This window comes from Ornithorhynchus anatinus, chromosome 2, assembly GCF_004115215.2.
Source record: "Ornithorhynchus anatinus isolate Pmale09 chromosome 2, mOrnAna1.pri.v4, whole genome shotgun sequence".
Classification (NCBI taxonomy): domain Eukaryota; kingdom Metazoa; phylum Chordata; class Mammalia; order Monotremata; family Ornithorhynchidae; genus Ornithorhynchus; species Ornithorhynchus anatinus.
In genome coordinates, this window is record NC_041729.1 from 50,540,524 (window position 1) to 50,557,666 (window position 17,143).

Genomic DNA, 17,143 nt, shown 5'->3' on the forward strand with positions numbered 1-17,143 from the left:
TCGATCGATTGGGAAGGTTCGAACCTGAAACGACCTGATTAGGTTCTTTTTCGAGCCAGTTCCCACAAGCTCTGAACTGAGGAAGCTGCATGTCCAGCCTTGCCTGGAATGGAGTTCAGGGGCCTCTTTGAATGGGGGAGAAAATAAGGCCTCAGAGATTATGTCAACAGTAAGGAAGCAAACTCCTATTCTTGGGAAAAGTAAATGGAGGGAGAAGGATTTCTAAAGAGCCGATCTGTCCGTCTCCATCCAACAGCTGGTAACCCTTTGGTTCCGGACTTTGAGGTTATCAACATCATTAAAGGATCTTATGAATTTCTCTTCTTCTCCTTGCCTGGCTCAGACTCAGAAGCTGCCAGCTTTAAGGCCTGTTTTTGAAATGGGGAAAAAAAAATCTCCCCGAACATAGATGCAGCTTGAGAAAATGGGATAAGACTACGGTGGCCGTTCATCGCGTTCTATAACAGACGGTCTCGTTGTCAGCTGGTCCGTCTCCTGTCTCGTACATATACAGCAATGGAATCTGTTATGTCTGGTATTTTCGCTTTATGTTCCAAACTTTCTTCCACCTTGGCTCATGCAGACAAGTTGCCTGGCTCAGAATTGGCACCCGTGTTCAGGGGGGCCCGGGATGGAGACACAAAGATTCTGGAGCACATGGGAGCAGTGGAGTCAAAGAAACACGCTGGGTTCTGGTAGCCTCTTCCACCAAATGGTGTGTGACATCATTGTATTATGTTGCATACTCAGTGTAATTCCTGTGATGTCACGTGGGTCTATATGTCTGGTATCTGCCAAGGACTGTCAAACGGCCCACGTAGCTAAGCCTTGTCAATTTTCTTTCATTTAATTTTTTGGCAGACTTTTTTTGAAGTTAGTACTGGATTTCAGCAGTTTTGTGTTTGGGTTGTTAGAGTCAGTCAGCCAGTCAATCATATTTACTGAGTGCTTAGCATGTGCAGAGTACTGTACTAAGTGCTCGGGAGAATACGGTGCAGCTAATAGTCTCTTATTCCGCTGCTAAAATATACAAACTCTGCTTTTCCTATCAGGGGTGATGTTCGTATGAAATACCCTCAGTGGATAATTCTTTTGAAGAGAAAACAAAGACCTGGTTGAGACTAAGGAATAAATACATTTAACCAGTTTGTTGGGGTCGAATATACGGTCTTCAGGGTTTGTCCTCATGACAGCGTTTGCAGTAATTTTTACACATAACCATTCGTGTTTAATGTGTTTGTAGGAAAATGTTCCTGAATTGCAGAGATTAACATTTGTGGTATTATAAAAGGCATTCTCTGGAGAAGTGGTTTGGAAGAGAGATAAACATTTTCACTGGAAATAATTTCCCAGGCTAGATAAAATATTCATGGTACGATTTGCTTTTCCCTATAGTCGTGCCAAACCTTTGGAACGCTGAAGGAGAAGTTACGGTTCCGGAACAAAAACCAGAAGAAGTCAATGAAGAACTTGCCAGCTCCTATGAAAGAAAGCTAATAGAGGTAAGGTTACCTGAGATGTAAAAGCTTCATTTTGTTTTGGCAGAACCTATCAGATCTTCTACAACATGTATATCTAACGTGTGCTTGGCATCAAATGCTGTTGGGTAATTAGGGAAGGCTCTTTGATAAGAGGGAATGCTCGTCTGGGTAGACTGCTATCTGATGGTGGCCGAAACAGTTGCGCACATGTACCTAGTGTTATCACGGCTTGCGCTAACATTGATTGTTTTCTAGGCTGTTTGGAGGTGGACTTTCCCAAGTTGAGGAGCTGCTAGGACTCACTGTCGGGTTGGGTTGTCAACCTCCATACTTGACTACCGTGTAAGAGAGGGTTTCAACAATGCTGCCTGGTCCCACAGGGTGAAAAATGGACTCAGAACCTTTTTTATACGTTTGTTAAGTGCTGACTGTGTCCCAGACAGCGTGGCTCAGTGGAAAGAGACCGGGCTTGGGAGTCGGAGGTCATGGGTTCGAATCCCTGCCCTGCCACTTGTCAGCTGTGTTACTGTGGGCAAGTCACTTAACTTCTCTGTGCCTCAGTGATCTCATCTGTAAAATGGGGATGAAGACTGTGAGCCTCACGTGGGACAACCTGAATTCCCTATATCTACCCCAGCGCTTAGAGCAGTGCTCTGCACATAGTAAGCCCTTCACAAATACCAGTATTATTATTATTACTAAGTGTTGAAATAGCAGCGTGGCTCAGTGGAAAGAGCCCGGACTTTGGAGTCAGAGGTCATGGGTTCGAATCCCGGCTCTGCCAGCTGTCAACTGTGTGACTGTGGGCAAGTCACTTAACTTCTCTGTGCCTCAGTTCCCTCATCTGGAAAATGGGGATTAAGACTGTGAGCCCCACGTGGGACAACCTGATTCCCCTGTGTCTACCCCAGCGCTTAGAACAGTGCTCGGCACATAGTAAACGCTTAACAAATACCAACATTATTATTATTATACAAGGTCATCAGGTTGGGCACAGTCTTTGTCCAACGGTGGGGCTCATGGTCTTAATCCCCATTTTACTGATGAGATAACTGAGGCACAGAGAAGCTAAGTGACTTGCCCAAGGTCACACAGCAGACAAGTGGCAGAGCTGGGTTTAGAACCCAGGTCCTTCTCACTCCCAGGCTTGTGCTTTACGCACCAGAACATGCTGCTTCTTGTCTCCTTATCTTTCCTTAGTAAGCCTTTAAAAAATACCATTATTTTGATGGTAGTTTTTACAGCTGAGTTGGTAGACATGTTTCCTGCCTACAGTGAACTAACAGTCTAAAGATGGAGGTGTATTTTCTCTCTGAATGGATTGAGTGTGTTGAGAGAAAAACACTTTGCAAAAGGTATTGTTTGCAGCTTTAAAGGAGTTGGGACAGTGCATGCCACATCATATCATCAGGGAATTATAGGCTGTTCATAGGATTCAGATCAGTTACATCTGTTTCCTTCTCCTCTGCCCAACTCTTCTAGAGAAGCAGCGTGGTCTAGTGGATAGACCCCGGGCCCGGGAGTCAGAAGGACCTGTGTTCTAATCCCGGCTCTGCCCTTTGTCTGCTGGGTGACCTTGGGCAAGTCGCTTCAATTCTCTGGGCCTCAGTTACCTCATCTGTAAAATGGGAATTGAGACTGTGAGCCCTTTATAGGACAGGGACTGTGTCAATCTGATTAGGTTGCAGCTACCCCAGCACTTAGTTCAGTGCTTGGCATGTAGTAAGCGCTTAACAATTGCCACCATTAGTATTAGTATAATTATTTCCATTATTATTATTACCATCACTCTTCTATCAGGCTCCCTTTTCGGGTCCCATGAACAATGGGACGTGACAAACAGCCATATCAGAGGGGATCCTGACTGCCTGGGAGGTGAGCCAAAGAACATTCATAACAGAAGCTGAGATGCTTATGAGGTGGCATGGACTGTCCCAAATTGCTTTTTCACTATTTTTCATTTGTAAAGCCAAGTTTTGTCAGAGATCTGTCATCTGTGAATAATATTACCATTTCATTTTATCAGGACTTTTTTTCTGAACCCTTTGTATTAATGGTTTTAATAGAGCATCTTTCAGCCGCACTTCTGTCATTCTTTTCTGTCGTCGTATTAATGGGTTGGTTTAACCAGGAATCTATGTAAACACACACCAGGTATGGTCTACTAAAAGAGTTTGGGGAAAGTTAATTAAGTTCTATTTAGATTTCAGAAAGGAAAAGGAATAGAAGGCATTTTATGTTCAATGCCGTCAATATTCAGTCAACCCAAAACATTTTCATTACCTGGATGTGATTCATCCTATCAATAAAAGAATGACTAAAAATTTCTAAAAGGTGCTTTCATTCTTGGAGGTTTTATATGATTGCTTCGAGTAAAAAGACAGCCATTTGGCCTCAGAGCATTTAATGCACTGAAGTCTAGCAAAATGGTTTAACGTTATTGAGGATAGTGGCATACCGACAGTACCATGCTAACAGACCCAAAACTCTGTCTATTAGGTATTTTTTTAACATTTTTTTTTTGGAGAAAAGAAAATAATTCCCTAAATAGGATTTATTCAGATAATTTCCAGAAAAGGGATTATGATCATGTCTTGGTCAATGTTCTATCTACAGGTTTTGTCAGCACCAAGCAGAGATCAGCAAAATCAGTAACGTTACCATAACATGGGCTTGAAATATAATGATTGGTGGGGAAATAAATGCTTAAGAGATATTTTTGGTTTGGATTTCAATTGTAGTAGTTATAATAGCATTTCTTGATCTTCACTTTGAGACAGTGCACTATACTAGCCGCTTGGGAAATGCAGATTAACCAAGTCTAGAGAGTTCATCTGTGCTAGCTTTAATGACTGAAACAAGTTCTTCGCAAACATGTCTGAAAGAAAATATCTTTGGCTCTATACCTTAGTTGATATTTTTACTTCATGATATGGCATATGCCAGTTTTCCTTTTGGATATGAGGTGTTTTAAGAAAGTTGCTTGTGGGATCACCTTTGTTTTGGGGCGTTGGGGAGTGGCAAGTAGAATCAGTGAGGACCCTCTAAATATTTCCTCCTTCACATTATAATGGAGAATGAACATTCATTCATTGGCTTCTTATATTTTGTCCTTATAAAGGGTAGGTTCTCTGTGTCTCATAGGTCAGATTGCTTTCTTCACCTGAGCGGGGTTGTTGTCTTTAGTGGGTGCTGGTGTTCGTGAGGCTTCACTATCATGCTTTTACTTATAGGGAGACTATGTCGGGAATCTAGGTAGGTTTCTTGAGAATGACAGAGAGGCACACTCAAAGGAACACTTGGGAAACGATCTGGTTTACAAAAATACTTATAATTAGAGTGACTGGAATCAGCTTTTTAGGCTGGTACTATTTTGGGTTTTGTTTATAATTACTCTTTTCAGGGTGTAGACTCAGCTTTTAGTGAATGCCGGGTGAATGAATGACACATTTAAAAATGATAGGGGAGTTTAGTTTGCAAGTGATTTGTGGTAGATAGCATTGAAGGTTGTCCCTACCGGCTAGTTCTATCAAAGGGCCATAGGGTTCTGAGAGGAGGAACATTGATGATCAGGAAAGATTGGTGGTGGAACCAGGGGCAAAGATCCCGCAAATATGTTCCTCCTCAGAGCAGGGCATCTTCTGATCTCTATTTTGCATTCCTTTGGAAAGTTTCTCCTTGAGATTTTGAATGTTACAACCTCAACCACACAGCCTAGGAGGAAGAGCATGGACCTGGGAGTAAGAGGACCTGGGTTCTAATTCTGACTCCACCACTTATTTGCTGTTCGACACTGGGCAAGTCCTTCAATTTCTCTCTGCCTCAGTTTTTCTCATCTGTAAAATGAAAGAAAATTCCTGTTCTCTCTTCCTCTGAGACCATGAGCCCCATTTGGGACAGGGACTCTGTTCAGATTTGATTAACTTGTCTCTACTGTAGCACATAGCACAGTTCTTGGTACATAATATTTAAATACTATCATGATTATTATGATTACTGTTATTATTTTAATTTTTATTATTATCCTAAGCTGAACAACTGGTTTCCAGAATAAAGAGTTGATACAGTGATGAGAAATAACAGATTTCTCTGAGCATGACCTCATGGTATTCAGGTATGTCCACTGCTATAGTGGCCCAGTCTCATAACCAGGCATTAGTAGTTTGAGCTCGTGTGCTCATGAAGAAATGTGGATTCATGAAATTTGACATCTGTCGACTGAGGTTAAATTGTCTTTTCAATTTCCTAATGAATTTCTTGACTCTATTCAGGGTTAGTCCATTGGTTTTCTATAGCTTGCAACAAGCAAGCTGCTTGAATTTGGTCTCTGAATTGCTTGCTTGAGATTTGTGGCTTCTCATTTATTCCGGTGCAGATTAATCAAATGGATTACAGCGCTGTACTGTAAAAAATGCTTTGATCCAGTAGTTATGTTGAAAGGAGTAAATTAGAGATTCTTTTAAAATGTGTTGTTGGTGCCATTCTGGGGCGTTTGATCATTCAAAAATGCATACAGAAAATCCCTCCACATTATTAACTCAGATCCATAAAATCCTTTAAAATAGAAGGTGCCTGGCTTGGTAGTCATAGAAGTCCTTGTCAGATGGTCATTAGTCTTCTCTGCCACCAGAACTGAAGTTATTTGTGCTTGGTTTTGTCTTTTGAGTATTCTTCAGGTAATTAAACCCCTCCCACCCCTACCTCCCCACCCTTTGAATTGGCAGTATGGTTTTCGTGCTCATTCATTCAGTCAGTCATATTTATTGAGTGCTTACTGTGTGCAGAGCACTGTACTAAGCGCTTGGAAGGTACAGTTCGGCAACAGATAGAGACAATCCCTACCCAGCAACGGGCTCACAGTCTAGAAGAGGGAGACAGACAACAAAACAAGTAGACAGGCATCAGTAGCATCAAAATGCTCCTCAGATAGCCCCCTTATCTCCATGGTTTTCCCGAGCTGTCTCCCATCCAACCCTTGCCAGACTGGCCTGCTACGCATAACTGACCCGGATTCTTTCTCTTTTTCTTACTGGTTTAAATTGTTTAACTTAGTAGTAGCCACTGCCAACCCCTCCCTTTCTCTGTGGCATGCAGCTCCTGCCTCCCTTTTTTTTTTTAAAAAAAAAAAAAGGTATTCGTTAAACACTTACTATTTGCCAGACACTGTACTAAGTTCCGGAGTAGATACAAGCTAATTAAGTTGGACACAGTCTCCATCCTGCATGGAGTCTGCATTAAGGCTCCCAGTCTTAATCCCCATTTTGCAGATGAGATAACTGAGACTCATAGAAGTGAAGTCACTTGCCCGAAGGCACAGAGCAGACAAATGGTGGGATTAGAACCCAGGTGTCTTTTGACTGATGTGCTGGTAGGGCAGGGGTCGACCAGGGTGGGGAAGGGGAAAGGGAAAGGCCCCTTCTCAGGCCTCCACTGCCGCCCATCCTCCCTTCATCTCTCTCTGGTCTGGCCCCTTCTCCCAGCTCAGCTGGGAAGAGGAGGGGCAGGAAGAAACGGCTGCGAAGTGAAAAACCATTGAAGATGAATGCCGGACTACTCCACGGAGGGGGAGGAGTATAGGGGAGAACAGAGATGTGGGAGAGGGTCGGGTTCAGATTATGAGGGCCAGGGAAGCCATACTGATAGCTAAGACATGGGATGAGAGGCTAAGAGTGTGGGGTGAGAGGTGAAGAAAAATGGGAGGAAATGGTACTTACCTAATTAAGAAGCAATCTGTGAGTAGCATACTAATAAGAATAGTAACTGTGGTATTCTTTTAAGCACTTAGCACGGCCAGTGTCCCCCTCTAGACTGTAAGCTTGTTGTTGTTTATTGTTGTACTGTACTCTCCCAAGCAAAGGAGAACAGTCATTTAATGCCCATTTTCCAGATGAAGAAACTGAGGCCCAGAGAAGCTAAGTATTTGGGCTAAGTAAGGCTATGCCGCAGGAAGTTGGCCGAGTTGGGATTCAAACACTGGTCCTCTGACTCCCAGGCCCATGCTCTTCCAGTAGGCCACACCGCTTCCCAACAGTGCAGCAATAGTGACTGTGCAGTGAGTAGTCAGTGGACAGAATATTTCCAGAAGCAGTTGTGCCATCAGCTAGGAGGGGATGCTGAACTTGAGCGTGGGAGGCTCTGAGCAAGGAATAAATTAGATTTTGACAGGTCCCCACGATGGGAAGGAAAACATTTCAGGGAATCCATTTGAAGGCGTTTTTGAAACAATTAAGAAGAAAACCCAAGAATGGGATTTCACTCCTCTCCCAGGAATGTGGACCCACTGAACTGATAACGGCTCTCTGTCGTCTCCTGAGCTGCCTTATGCTACGGGAGAAAAATCTGTGAAGTTTGGCTTTACTGAGAGCAGCCTGGGAAGCTTCTCATTCTTTCCTTGGCATCTCGCCGACTGTCCGTCCTTCAGCAGCCTCCTCGTACTTCTAGATGTGTCTGAACTCTTACTTGCCTTCACCTGTAAGGGGGAGAGCTGGGAATTTCAGACGGGAATGGAGTGAGCATTTTGAAAGTGTCCTCTTGTGACATCCAGCCTGCAAAGGGAATGTCGAAGGGACTGCTGGCTGAAAAGCATTTATCGGCTAACCCCCAGACCGATTATTGAGATGAGTAGGATGGCTGCCCGTCTAGACTGTAAGCATATGGTGAGCGGGGAATGTGTCATATTGTTTTATTGCACTCTCCCTAGTTCTTAGTACGGAGCTCTGCACACAGGTGCTCCATAAACATGATCGATTGATTGATTGATTGATTATACCTCCTCAGAGGGTGACTGGGAACTCTCTCCTTTCATCCCTTCGATCGTATTTATTGAGGATCTCTGTGAGTGATAATTAATAATGTGGTCTTTGTTTAAGTGCTTATTCTGTGTCACGCACTGTACTAAGTACTGGGGTAGATACAGGATCATCAGGTTGGACACTGTCCCTCTCCCACATGGGGCTCGTGGTCTAAGGGAGAGAGATCAGGTATTTTCTCTCAGTTTTACAGTTGGTGAACCCGAGGCAAAGAGAGCTTAAGTGACTTGCCTAAGCTAACAAAGCATGCAAGTGGCAGAACCGGGATTAGAATCCAGATCTTCTGACCCCCAGTCCTGGGCTCTTTCCACTAAGCCACACTACCCTGCTGCCCCTCTCAATCTAACTTTCTTTCGATTCCTTGCTCTATTTTTCCCCCCAGCTGACACTTTACTTATTCTTCATTCCCCCACCTGGAGCTTCTTCCCACTTCAAATCCACCAGATCACAGCTTTCCCTTTCTTCAAAGCCCCCAAGCGCTTCTTAAAGCCTACCTCCTCCAGGAAGAATTCTCTCATTAATTTCTAACACCCCAAATTGTGTCGATCCAACAGCCAACCCTTAGCACCGAGGGGTGTACAGCTATTCTTTGCACTTAGGTAGATAAAGGGATCTATGGACACAGCTTATTTATCCACTTGTTTATTCATCTTTGCCTTCATTTGTGATTTCTGATAGCATCTTTCTTCGGTCTTCTTCCTGTTACCTTTATTTACCAAAATGTTCTGTCAGTCTGGCTCCCTCCTTAAATTGCAGCTCTTTGAAGATAGGGAGAGTGTCGCTCATTTCTATCTTACTTTCCCAGACAGTACGGTACTTCGCACACAATAGGTGCCTCTGTGGCCTAGTGGAAAGAGCAAGGACCTGGGAGTCAGAGGACCTGGGTTCTAATTCCAGCTCTACCATCTGTCTGCTTTGTGACCTTGAGCAAGTCACTGAACTTCTCTGTGCCACAGGAAGTGCTTCAGTCAGGAGCGCCTCTCTCCTGAGGACTCTTTTGTAGGATCACATGCACAAGATGAGTGTTGCTTCGATGTCGGTAATGGTGTATACCAGCTCTGCATTGCTTGTGATCCTGGTGAGTGCCTCAAGCATCAAAGCAACACTCTTAGTATTGTGCAGTAACTGGGCAGGATATATAGCAGGAAGAGATTTTAGGACCCTCAAACAGCCGCCAAATGGCAAACTGAAGCAGCAGAATCACAAATAAGAAAGCCAGAATGAACATTTTACGACCTCACGGCAGCAAGACTTCACAGAGTGCAGTTGAGCTGAGGACAGTTGGGAGATAGGAGAGATAGAGACAGACCAGCCTGATGCGTAGCGGAGGTCAGAAGCTTTGGAGACATCGCAGTGACGAGGGCCAGAAATGAAAATGGCACCAGACCAAGTGGGGATCCAAGCCTTGAAACATGACAAGGAACAATCATTATCGATGCGCAACACGGAGAGCCCGTTGGTCACCTGTTGATCTTCGTAACCTCATTCATGCACACTTGAAAAAAGAAACCTCACCTCCGGAGAATGCCGGTCTCCAACATGCCTACTGCAGGAAAGGTGGTATTATTTTGTTAATTCAGTATAATTGCGCTCAAAGCCTAATGGTTTTAGCCTCTTTTCATAGGGCACTTGGAGTTGGCAGTGGCTGTTTGTCATAAACTGAGCATCCGGCACTGGTGTCTACTGGGACAAGCTCAACCCTCAATTAATGGTGGAGTGAATAATACATCTCGTTCTCTTGGATCCTCAGCCCTCCACTTATGCACAGCTGAAGCTAGTTTAATTTGGGGAAGTTTTTGGCAGAACCTGCATGTTAACTAAATGTATGCTAATTGTTATGAGAATGCTTAACTTTTCTGGGTTTCACCTTTTTTTTTTCAAAGTTCTGGTTTCTTCTCCCCTCTTCCCCTCCCAACTCTTTCACTCTTCCGGGTCAGTAAAGGTGCATTTTTTTGATGATGACTTTACAAAGAGGGCCGAGAGAAGTAGACTGATTAGCAGCGTACCTGTTCTTGTGCCCAGTGGTTATGCTTCTTACCTTTCTTGAGTGATTCTGATGTCTTTGGAATTTTCCTGTTTCTATGAAAGCAGCGTGGCCTAATGGGAAGAGCACAGGCCTGAGAGAGGATCAGGTTTCTGGTCTCGGCTCTGTCACTTGTTGACTGTGTGCTCTTGGACAAGTCGTTTCACTTCTCTGTGCCTCCGTTTCCTTACCTGTAAAATGGGATTAAATACGTGTTCCTCCTATTTGGTCTGTGAGCCGGCTGAGGATCAAGGTCTGTATCTGACCTAATTATCTTGTATTTACCCCAGTGATCAGTATAGTGCTTGGCACGTAGCGAACCCTTAACATTGTTATCACTCCCAGTAGCTAGCACACTGCTTGGCCCAAAATAAACACTTAAAAAATAGTACAGTTATTATTGGAGAAGCAGCATAGCCTGGTGAGAAGCTCATTGTGGGCCGGGAACACATCTGCTAACTGTCAGATTGTACTCTCCCAACTGCTTGGTACGGTGCGCCGAATAGGGAAAGCGAAAGCACACAATAAATACCACTGATGGATTGGTTGATTATCGAGTGAATAGAGCACGTGCCTGGGAACCAGAGTACCTGAGTTCCGATCCCAGCTCCGTCACTTGCCCGTCGTGTGACTTCGGGCAAGTCACTTAACTTCTCTGAGCTGCAGTTTCCTCATTTCTCAAATGGGCTCCAACTCCCAAGCTCTTTCCACTGAGCCACGCTGCTTCTCTAATGGGCACCTTCTTAAAATGTCCTTAACTTTTTCCTTCTACCGCACTAACTTTCCACTCTAGTAATCCACTTTGGGCCACTTGTCTCTGAATTTATCCAATCTCCTCTTGCATCTCCTGATATTTTCTGCCAGGACAGTCACTTGTGGTTACAGGTCCCCTATGTTGACCACCCCCTCTAAGAAGAAGCATTTTCTCTTCTGTTGGTTTGGTGCCCACTTTCTTCAAGCTGCAGTGGGTACCCCCTTATCCTGATGCTGTGGGATTGGGTGAACAACAGTTGCACGCCCATTGTTATTATGATATTTATTAAATCCTTGTTCCTTCAGTCGTATTTATTAAGCGCTTGCTGTGTGCGGACCACTGGACTAAGAGCTTGGGAGAGAACAATACAACCGTCATCAGACACAGAGTCCTTACTGTGTCAGGCAGTGTTCTAAGGCTGGGGTAGGTACATAATCATAGTCTGAGAGGGAGGGAGAACAGGTTATTGCCTCCCCATTTGACAGATGGGGCAACAGAACCACAGAGAGTGGAGCGACTTGCCCAAGGTCACACAGGCATGTGTTGGAGCTGGGATTAGAACCCAGATCCTCTGACTCTAAAGTTGGTTCTCTAAGTTGCAAGCTCCCGGAAGGATAGTGACTGTGTCTGTTACCCAACCGTGTATTCTCTCCCAGAGCTTAGTACAGGGCTCTGCACGTGGTAGACACATAATAAATATTGTTTCTAATAGGCCGTATTGCTTCTCACCAGGCTACGTTTCTCTAATGATGATAACTGTGATATTTGTTCAGCGGTAACTATGTTCAGTGGTAACTATGTGCCTATCCTTTCCACCTCCTTCTTGATGTCCTCTTTCAGCCAGGATCTTTCGAGACTGAAGAGCTCAGCTCTTTGCTCCTCGCCATCATTCTTTCTGCTCCCTCCCTTTCAATCCTGCCCTTTAGAGTCCCACCTCCACTCCTGTCTTGGATCCCCTGACTCCTGACTCAGTTCTTGCTTCTAGCTCCAAGGTCCAAAATCCTATCAAGAATGATGACGGGTTGGGCTCAGCCTGCCTGTTTATGCCCAAAAGGTCATAATCCACAGCTTCTCCTTGACCCTGAATCCCTCTGTCCATCCTGTCAGATAAACCTGATGAGAGAAGACCGACAGCCATTCAGATAAGAAAGGCCCCATCAACTTGAGAATGTTCTTTTCCAACTTTCCCGTATATCTCTTGGTTTGGTTTGTAGAGACTCAACCTTTTTCACCATTTCCTTTGTGATTTGATTTCCCTCTATCATCTCCGCTTCTTTCCATGCCTTTCCCTCGATTGCGGGACAGTTTGTCTCAAGAATGGATGAAGCAAAAGGCTGTCGCCGCTGTCTTCAGTCAGGCCCCTGTTCGTTGTGACTCACAGCTTCCATTTTCAGTTCCCACAAAACAAGCTTCGCTAGGGCAAACTGTCAGCCTTTCGCTTGCTGCGGCAAGAGGTTCCCAATTTATTTTTACCAAACCTTTAAAAAGCCCAAATTCAGGAGCTTCACTCTGTGCACGCAACTTTCTTCTCTGATCTGGCTGAAGAACATTATCTGTTCAGCTAGGATGATGGTCGTTATGAAGGGTTTTTTTTTCCTTAAAAGTGTGTTTTTTTTTTAAATGAACCTCATGTAATGTAAGGGGTAATACAAAAGGCGGGCCTTGAAAAGAAACTAAAACTTCTGATGAAGGGAAATTCAGCATTTGGTCCCTCATTTCCGGATGACTGAGAATAATGCTATTGAAAATGAGTCTTTTAAATTCATTTCCCCTCCTGTAAATGAAATGTGTTATTTTGTAACAATACAATTCTTACCATGCAATAGGTAGAAGTGATTTTCCCTTTGTGGCCAAAACTGCATTTAAATGCTAAAATATTGCCATTTTGTCTTGTTGAAATATCTCTTCTGCATTAATGGTAAAAGCTTTTAAAACGAATGGAATATCCCTCCTATTTCTTCTTTTTGGTTCAGAAGGAAGGAGCAGATATCATTTTCACTGTAAATAGCTTGGTAGCGGTTGGCCTATGTCTGAGGTACAGACGGCCTTGTAGATGTGAATTCCGATGTGGAGTAGTAGTCAATTTAGCGGGAAAGTTATACAGCAGAATGAATCAAATGGACATTTTGTAGTTAGAATGTGTTTTTGCTTACTGGAATTTTGTGCCAGTACCACTTATAGAACAAAACATTATAATGGCTCCATGAAATGAGGATGACCATAGAGAGTGAAAGATATATTTTTTAATCCTTTGCAAGAGAATAGGGCTGAAACTGTGTGACTGTAATCCCTCAGTTGGAGTCAGATGAGCAGACTGCCCCTTTTTTTGTCCCTTATTTTGTTTGTGATTTTGATTCAGTGTCTCCAGAGATACTGATGCAACGCCAAACTGCCCCTTCTCTCCCATGAGTCTGTCGGAAAGAGGAAATACTTGACCCCTTTCTGGATGAGTGATAGGTAAAAATCCATTTGGGAGAACTTGTTGGCTAATTTCTCTTGTATCTTACTCTCCCAAGCATTTACAACAGTGCTCTGCATAATAAGCACTCAGTACATACCACTGATGGATTGATTGGTAACTCTCCCTTCCAGTTATTTACTGAGCACCAAGTGGGTGCAGTGAAATGTACTAATAATGATAATTGTGGTATTTGTTAAGCATTTACGGAGTACTAAGCACTGGGGTAGATACAAGGTAAACATATCGGACACGGTCCCTGGCCTAAATGGGGCTCACAGTCTAAGCAGGAGGGAGAACAGGTATTGAATCCCCATTTTGCAAGAGAGGAAACTGAGACACTAAGAAGTTAAGTGACTTGCCCAAAGTCACATAAGCAAGTGGCAGAGTTGGAATTAGACCTCCATTTATCTGACTCCCAGGCCCATGCTCTTTCTTCTAGGCCCACACTGCTTCCCAGATGCTTGGAAAAGTTCAACAGGAGCATGCGTCATATTCCCTGTCCACAGAGAGCTTGTATTCTAATGGAGAAGACGGACCTAAATGAATTTACAGATAATTAAATCAGAATAAATGCATGTACAATAACTAAGTAAATGCTATTCTGGCCTCTGGCCTGTGGCCCTAGAAGATTGTCCTATAAGAAGAGGGCACTTTTAAATTTGACTTTCAAATTTATAATCCATTTTGCAAAGTAACTACATGTCCCATAGATCCCAAATTATCCCCTTCTTTTTGTTCTTTGAATGAATTTCCCCAGGAACTCTTCCCCTTTGCAAGTATAAAATTTTCATCCAGGATTTGGGTTAGAAGAGAACTGTGAAATAAGCTCAAAATACTAGGGTGTTTAATGAGCACATATTTGAACACTTATAGATCCTCTTTTGATTTTCCTAGAGGTCCTTTTCTAGCATCCATGGATTCATGAGTTACTGTCACAGTCTCATTTTTCATAGAATAATAATAATGTTAATAATAATAGTTATTATAGTATTTATTAATACTTATTATGTGCCAAGCACAAGCCCTTAGGGAGATGCCAAATAATCAGGCCACACATATGGGACTCACAGTCTAAGCAGGGGAGAGAACTGGTATTGAATCCCAGGGTCACTCATCTGGCACTTGCCCAAGGTCCCTCAGCAGGCAAATGGCAGAGCTGGGAATAGAACCCAGGCCTCATGACTCCCAGATTGGTGCTCTTTCTACCAGGCCACATTGCTTCCCTCTTTGCAAAAAAAAAAAATCCCACATAGTTTCTTTACCTAATTAAGCTTGGGTTTAACCCACCACTCACTTGTCACTTTCTTCAAGAAAAAAAAGGATTTAGGTTTAAAAAAAATGCACTCCATCACCCATTTATGTCAGAAGTGCTATTTTCTATCAGATGCGCTACCAATTTGGAACCCTGGCCTCCCCTTCCGTGAAATGCACCCCCCTTTTGCGTCAGATGAACTCAAGACTTCCTCCTCCTTTCCATCCGATTCACTCCCCGACTTGCCCCCTCTTTTCCATCAGATGCAGTCACCAACTTGACTCCCCCCAACTTTTCCCTCAGACACACTGAGTTTAAAGGGTTTCCTTTTTTTTTTTAAAGTTAAGCGCTTACTATGTAGCAGAAAGAGCACACAGAGGTAATCTTGTTTCTTATATACATTTACAAAAATCTTCCTTGCCAACTCACCCAAACAGACCTTCCTTCCTGCCCCCATCTCTCTTTCTGCCCCTCTCTTGCATCCTTCATCTCTCCCTCCATGCCCCCCTTGTATATTGTTCTGGTCTGTCAAAGGCACTTTTTAAAATGGTTTTTGGAAAGCACTTCTGTGCCAGGCACTGTACTAAGAGCTGAGGTAGATGAGAGATAATCAGGATGGGGTGGACACAATCCACGACCCATATTGTCCTCACAGTTTTAATCCCCATTATACAAATGAGGTAACTGAGGCACCGAGAGGTTAAGTGACCTGCTCAAGGTCACACGGCAAGTAGGTAGGTGGAGAAGCTGGGATGAGAACCCAGGTCCTCTTACTCCCAGATCCTTGTTCTTTCCACTAGGTCACTCTGCCTCTCACTTCTAGGTTACTTCTATTCTTTCTCAGACCAGTGCTCCCAAAGTCCACAGTGATAACTTTCCCCAGTCTCGACCATGTTTGCTGCTTCCCTCAATGTGGCTGGTCATCCATGTTATCGTAGGACAGTCCACGGTCATAATAATTATTGTGGTATTTGTTTAGTGCTTGGCACATAGTGTTTGAGTGCTGAACTAGATACATATCAGATATAGCCCCCGGCCCACATGGGCCTCACTCATAGGGAGGGAGAACAGGGATTAAATACCCATTTTACAGATAAGGAAACAGGCATAGAGAAGTTAAGTTACTTGCCTAAGCCCACACGGCAGGTAAGTGGAGATGGGGATTAGAATTCAGGTCTTCCACTTCCCCGACTCATGCTCTTTCCACTAGTCCATGCTTATCCTAACACCTCCTCTGTTTTCTTTTTCTTTCTTTCCATTCAGAAGGAGAGTGGTCAGGTAAAAAGCATTATCAGCAGGGAAAGCAGGAGAAAGATAGGGATATAGCAGCAAAAAGCATACATGTATCAGGATGAAATATCTGAATAAATAATTGAATGTGCAAATAAAAAAATACACGAGTGCTGAAGATTAAAATACGGGAGAGCTATGGGTGGTTGTGTGGAAGGTTTAAGATAAACTAAGGTATTTATTTCCTGTGACTGCTTCTCCTCATTTAGTCTGGAGATTAGTTGTCCCCGGGATATTATTAGTTGTCCCCGGGATATTCTTATTTCCGAGACAAATGATCTGTAACTTTGCCCACTTGACCAAATTAGATTTACATTTCTCCCTCTCCAAAAAAGTCAGGGTCATGAGCATTTTCTCTGGGTGGATTTGCCAACGTGACTTTGAAACATAAATTCTGATTGTAGTAGAGTTCAGAAAATGACCAAAGCAGCACCTTGTGCTCAGACTGTTCTCATTCCTGACAGATACAAATGTCCATGTATCTGGAAACTGCTTTTCTAGAACACTAACCCAATAAGAAAGGCCTGAAACTCACAGGGAGACCTGAAGACCTGAAAGTGGACTCTACTGGAAATACAGAAGTAATATTGTCTATTTCCACATCTTTGTTAGTCGAGGAGGCTTTGTTCATGTTTGCAGAAAGATGTTGCTTTTCTTTCCTTTTTAATATCCGGTGTCCTTAGGTATTCCCTGTTTTTTTTTTAAAAAAAACCACACACAAAAGAGATTACATCTTGTTCAGGTGGAAGGGATTGCCCAGTTTCTTTCTTGCAAGAAGAGTTGGAAGTTGCATGCTCTTCTTTTCTAGCTCAGTTTCTCACTTAGAGCTGTTGAGCCGAGCTGAGCTGTATTTAAGTGCTTGCCTTCTATCACTCTGGTCTCTCAGGATCCTTCCACTGCTCTGCTTTCCCTCCCTTCTTCTCCCTCCTCCCTATTGTTATCGACAAATTTAGAGAGGGTTCAATAAGTCGATGAAGAGACGAAAGACTCCAAGGGAACGGGTCAAAGAACAGGACAGTAGGAAAGCGGCGAGCAGCCCGTTCATCCCGGGGCGGGTACGAGTGATTGCAGCG

At 43.6% G+C, this 17,143-nt stretch overlaps 1 protein-coding gene across 7 annotated transcripts in view; it reads left to right on the forward strand.

Moving 5' to 3' along the window:
* Positions 1 to 17,143, forward strand: part of SNX29 (sorting nexin 29) — a 553,944-nt gene that overhangs the window by 244,349 nt on the left and 292,452 nt on the right. For all 7 annotated transcript variants that reach the window (XM_039911120.1, XM_029053042.1, XM_039911121.1 and 4 more), the window contains exon 15: positions 1,396 to 1,502. In XM_039911120.1, coding sequence (XP_039767054.1) covers positions 1,396 to 1,502 — 107 coding nt within the window. The remainder of the gene's footprint in view (positions 1 to 1,395; positions 1,503 to 17,143) is intronic.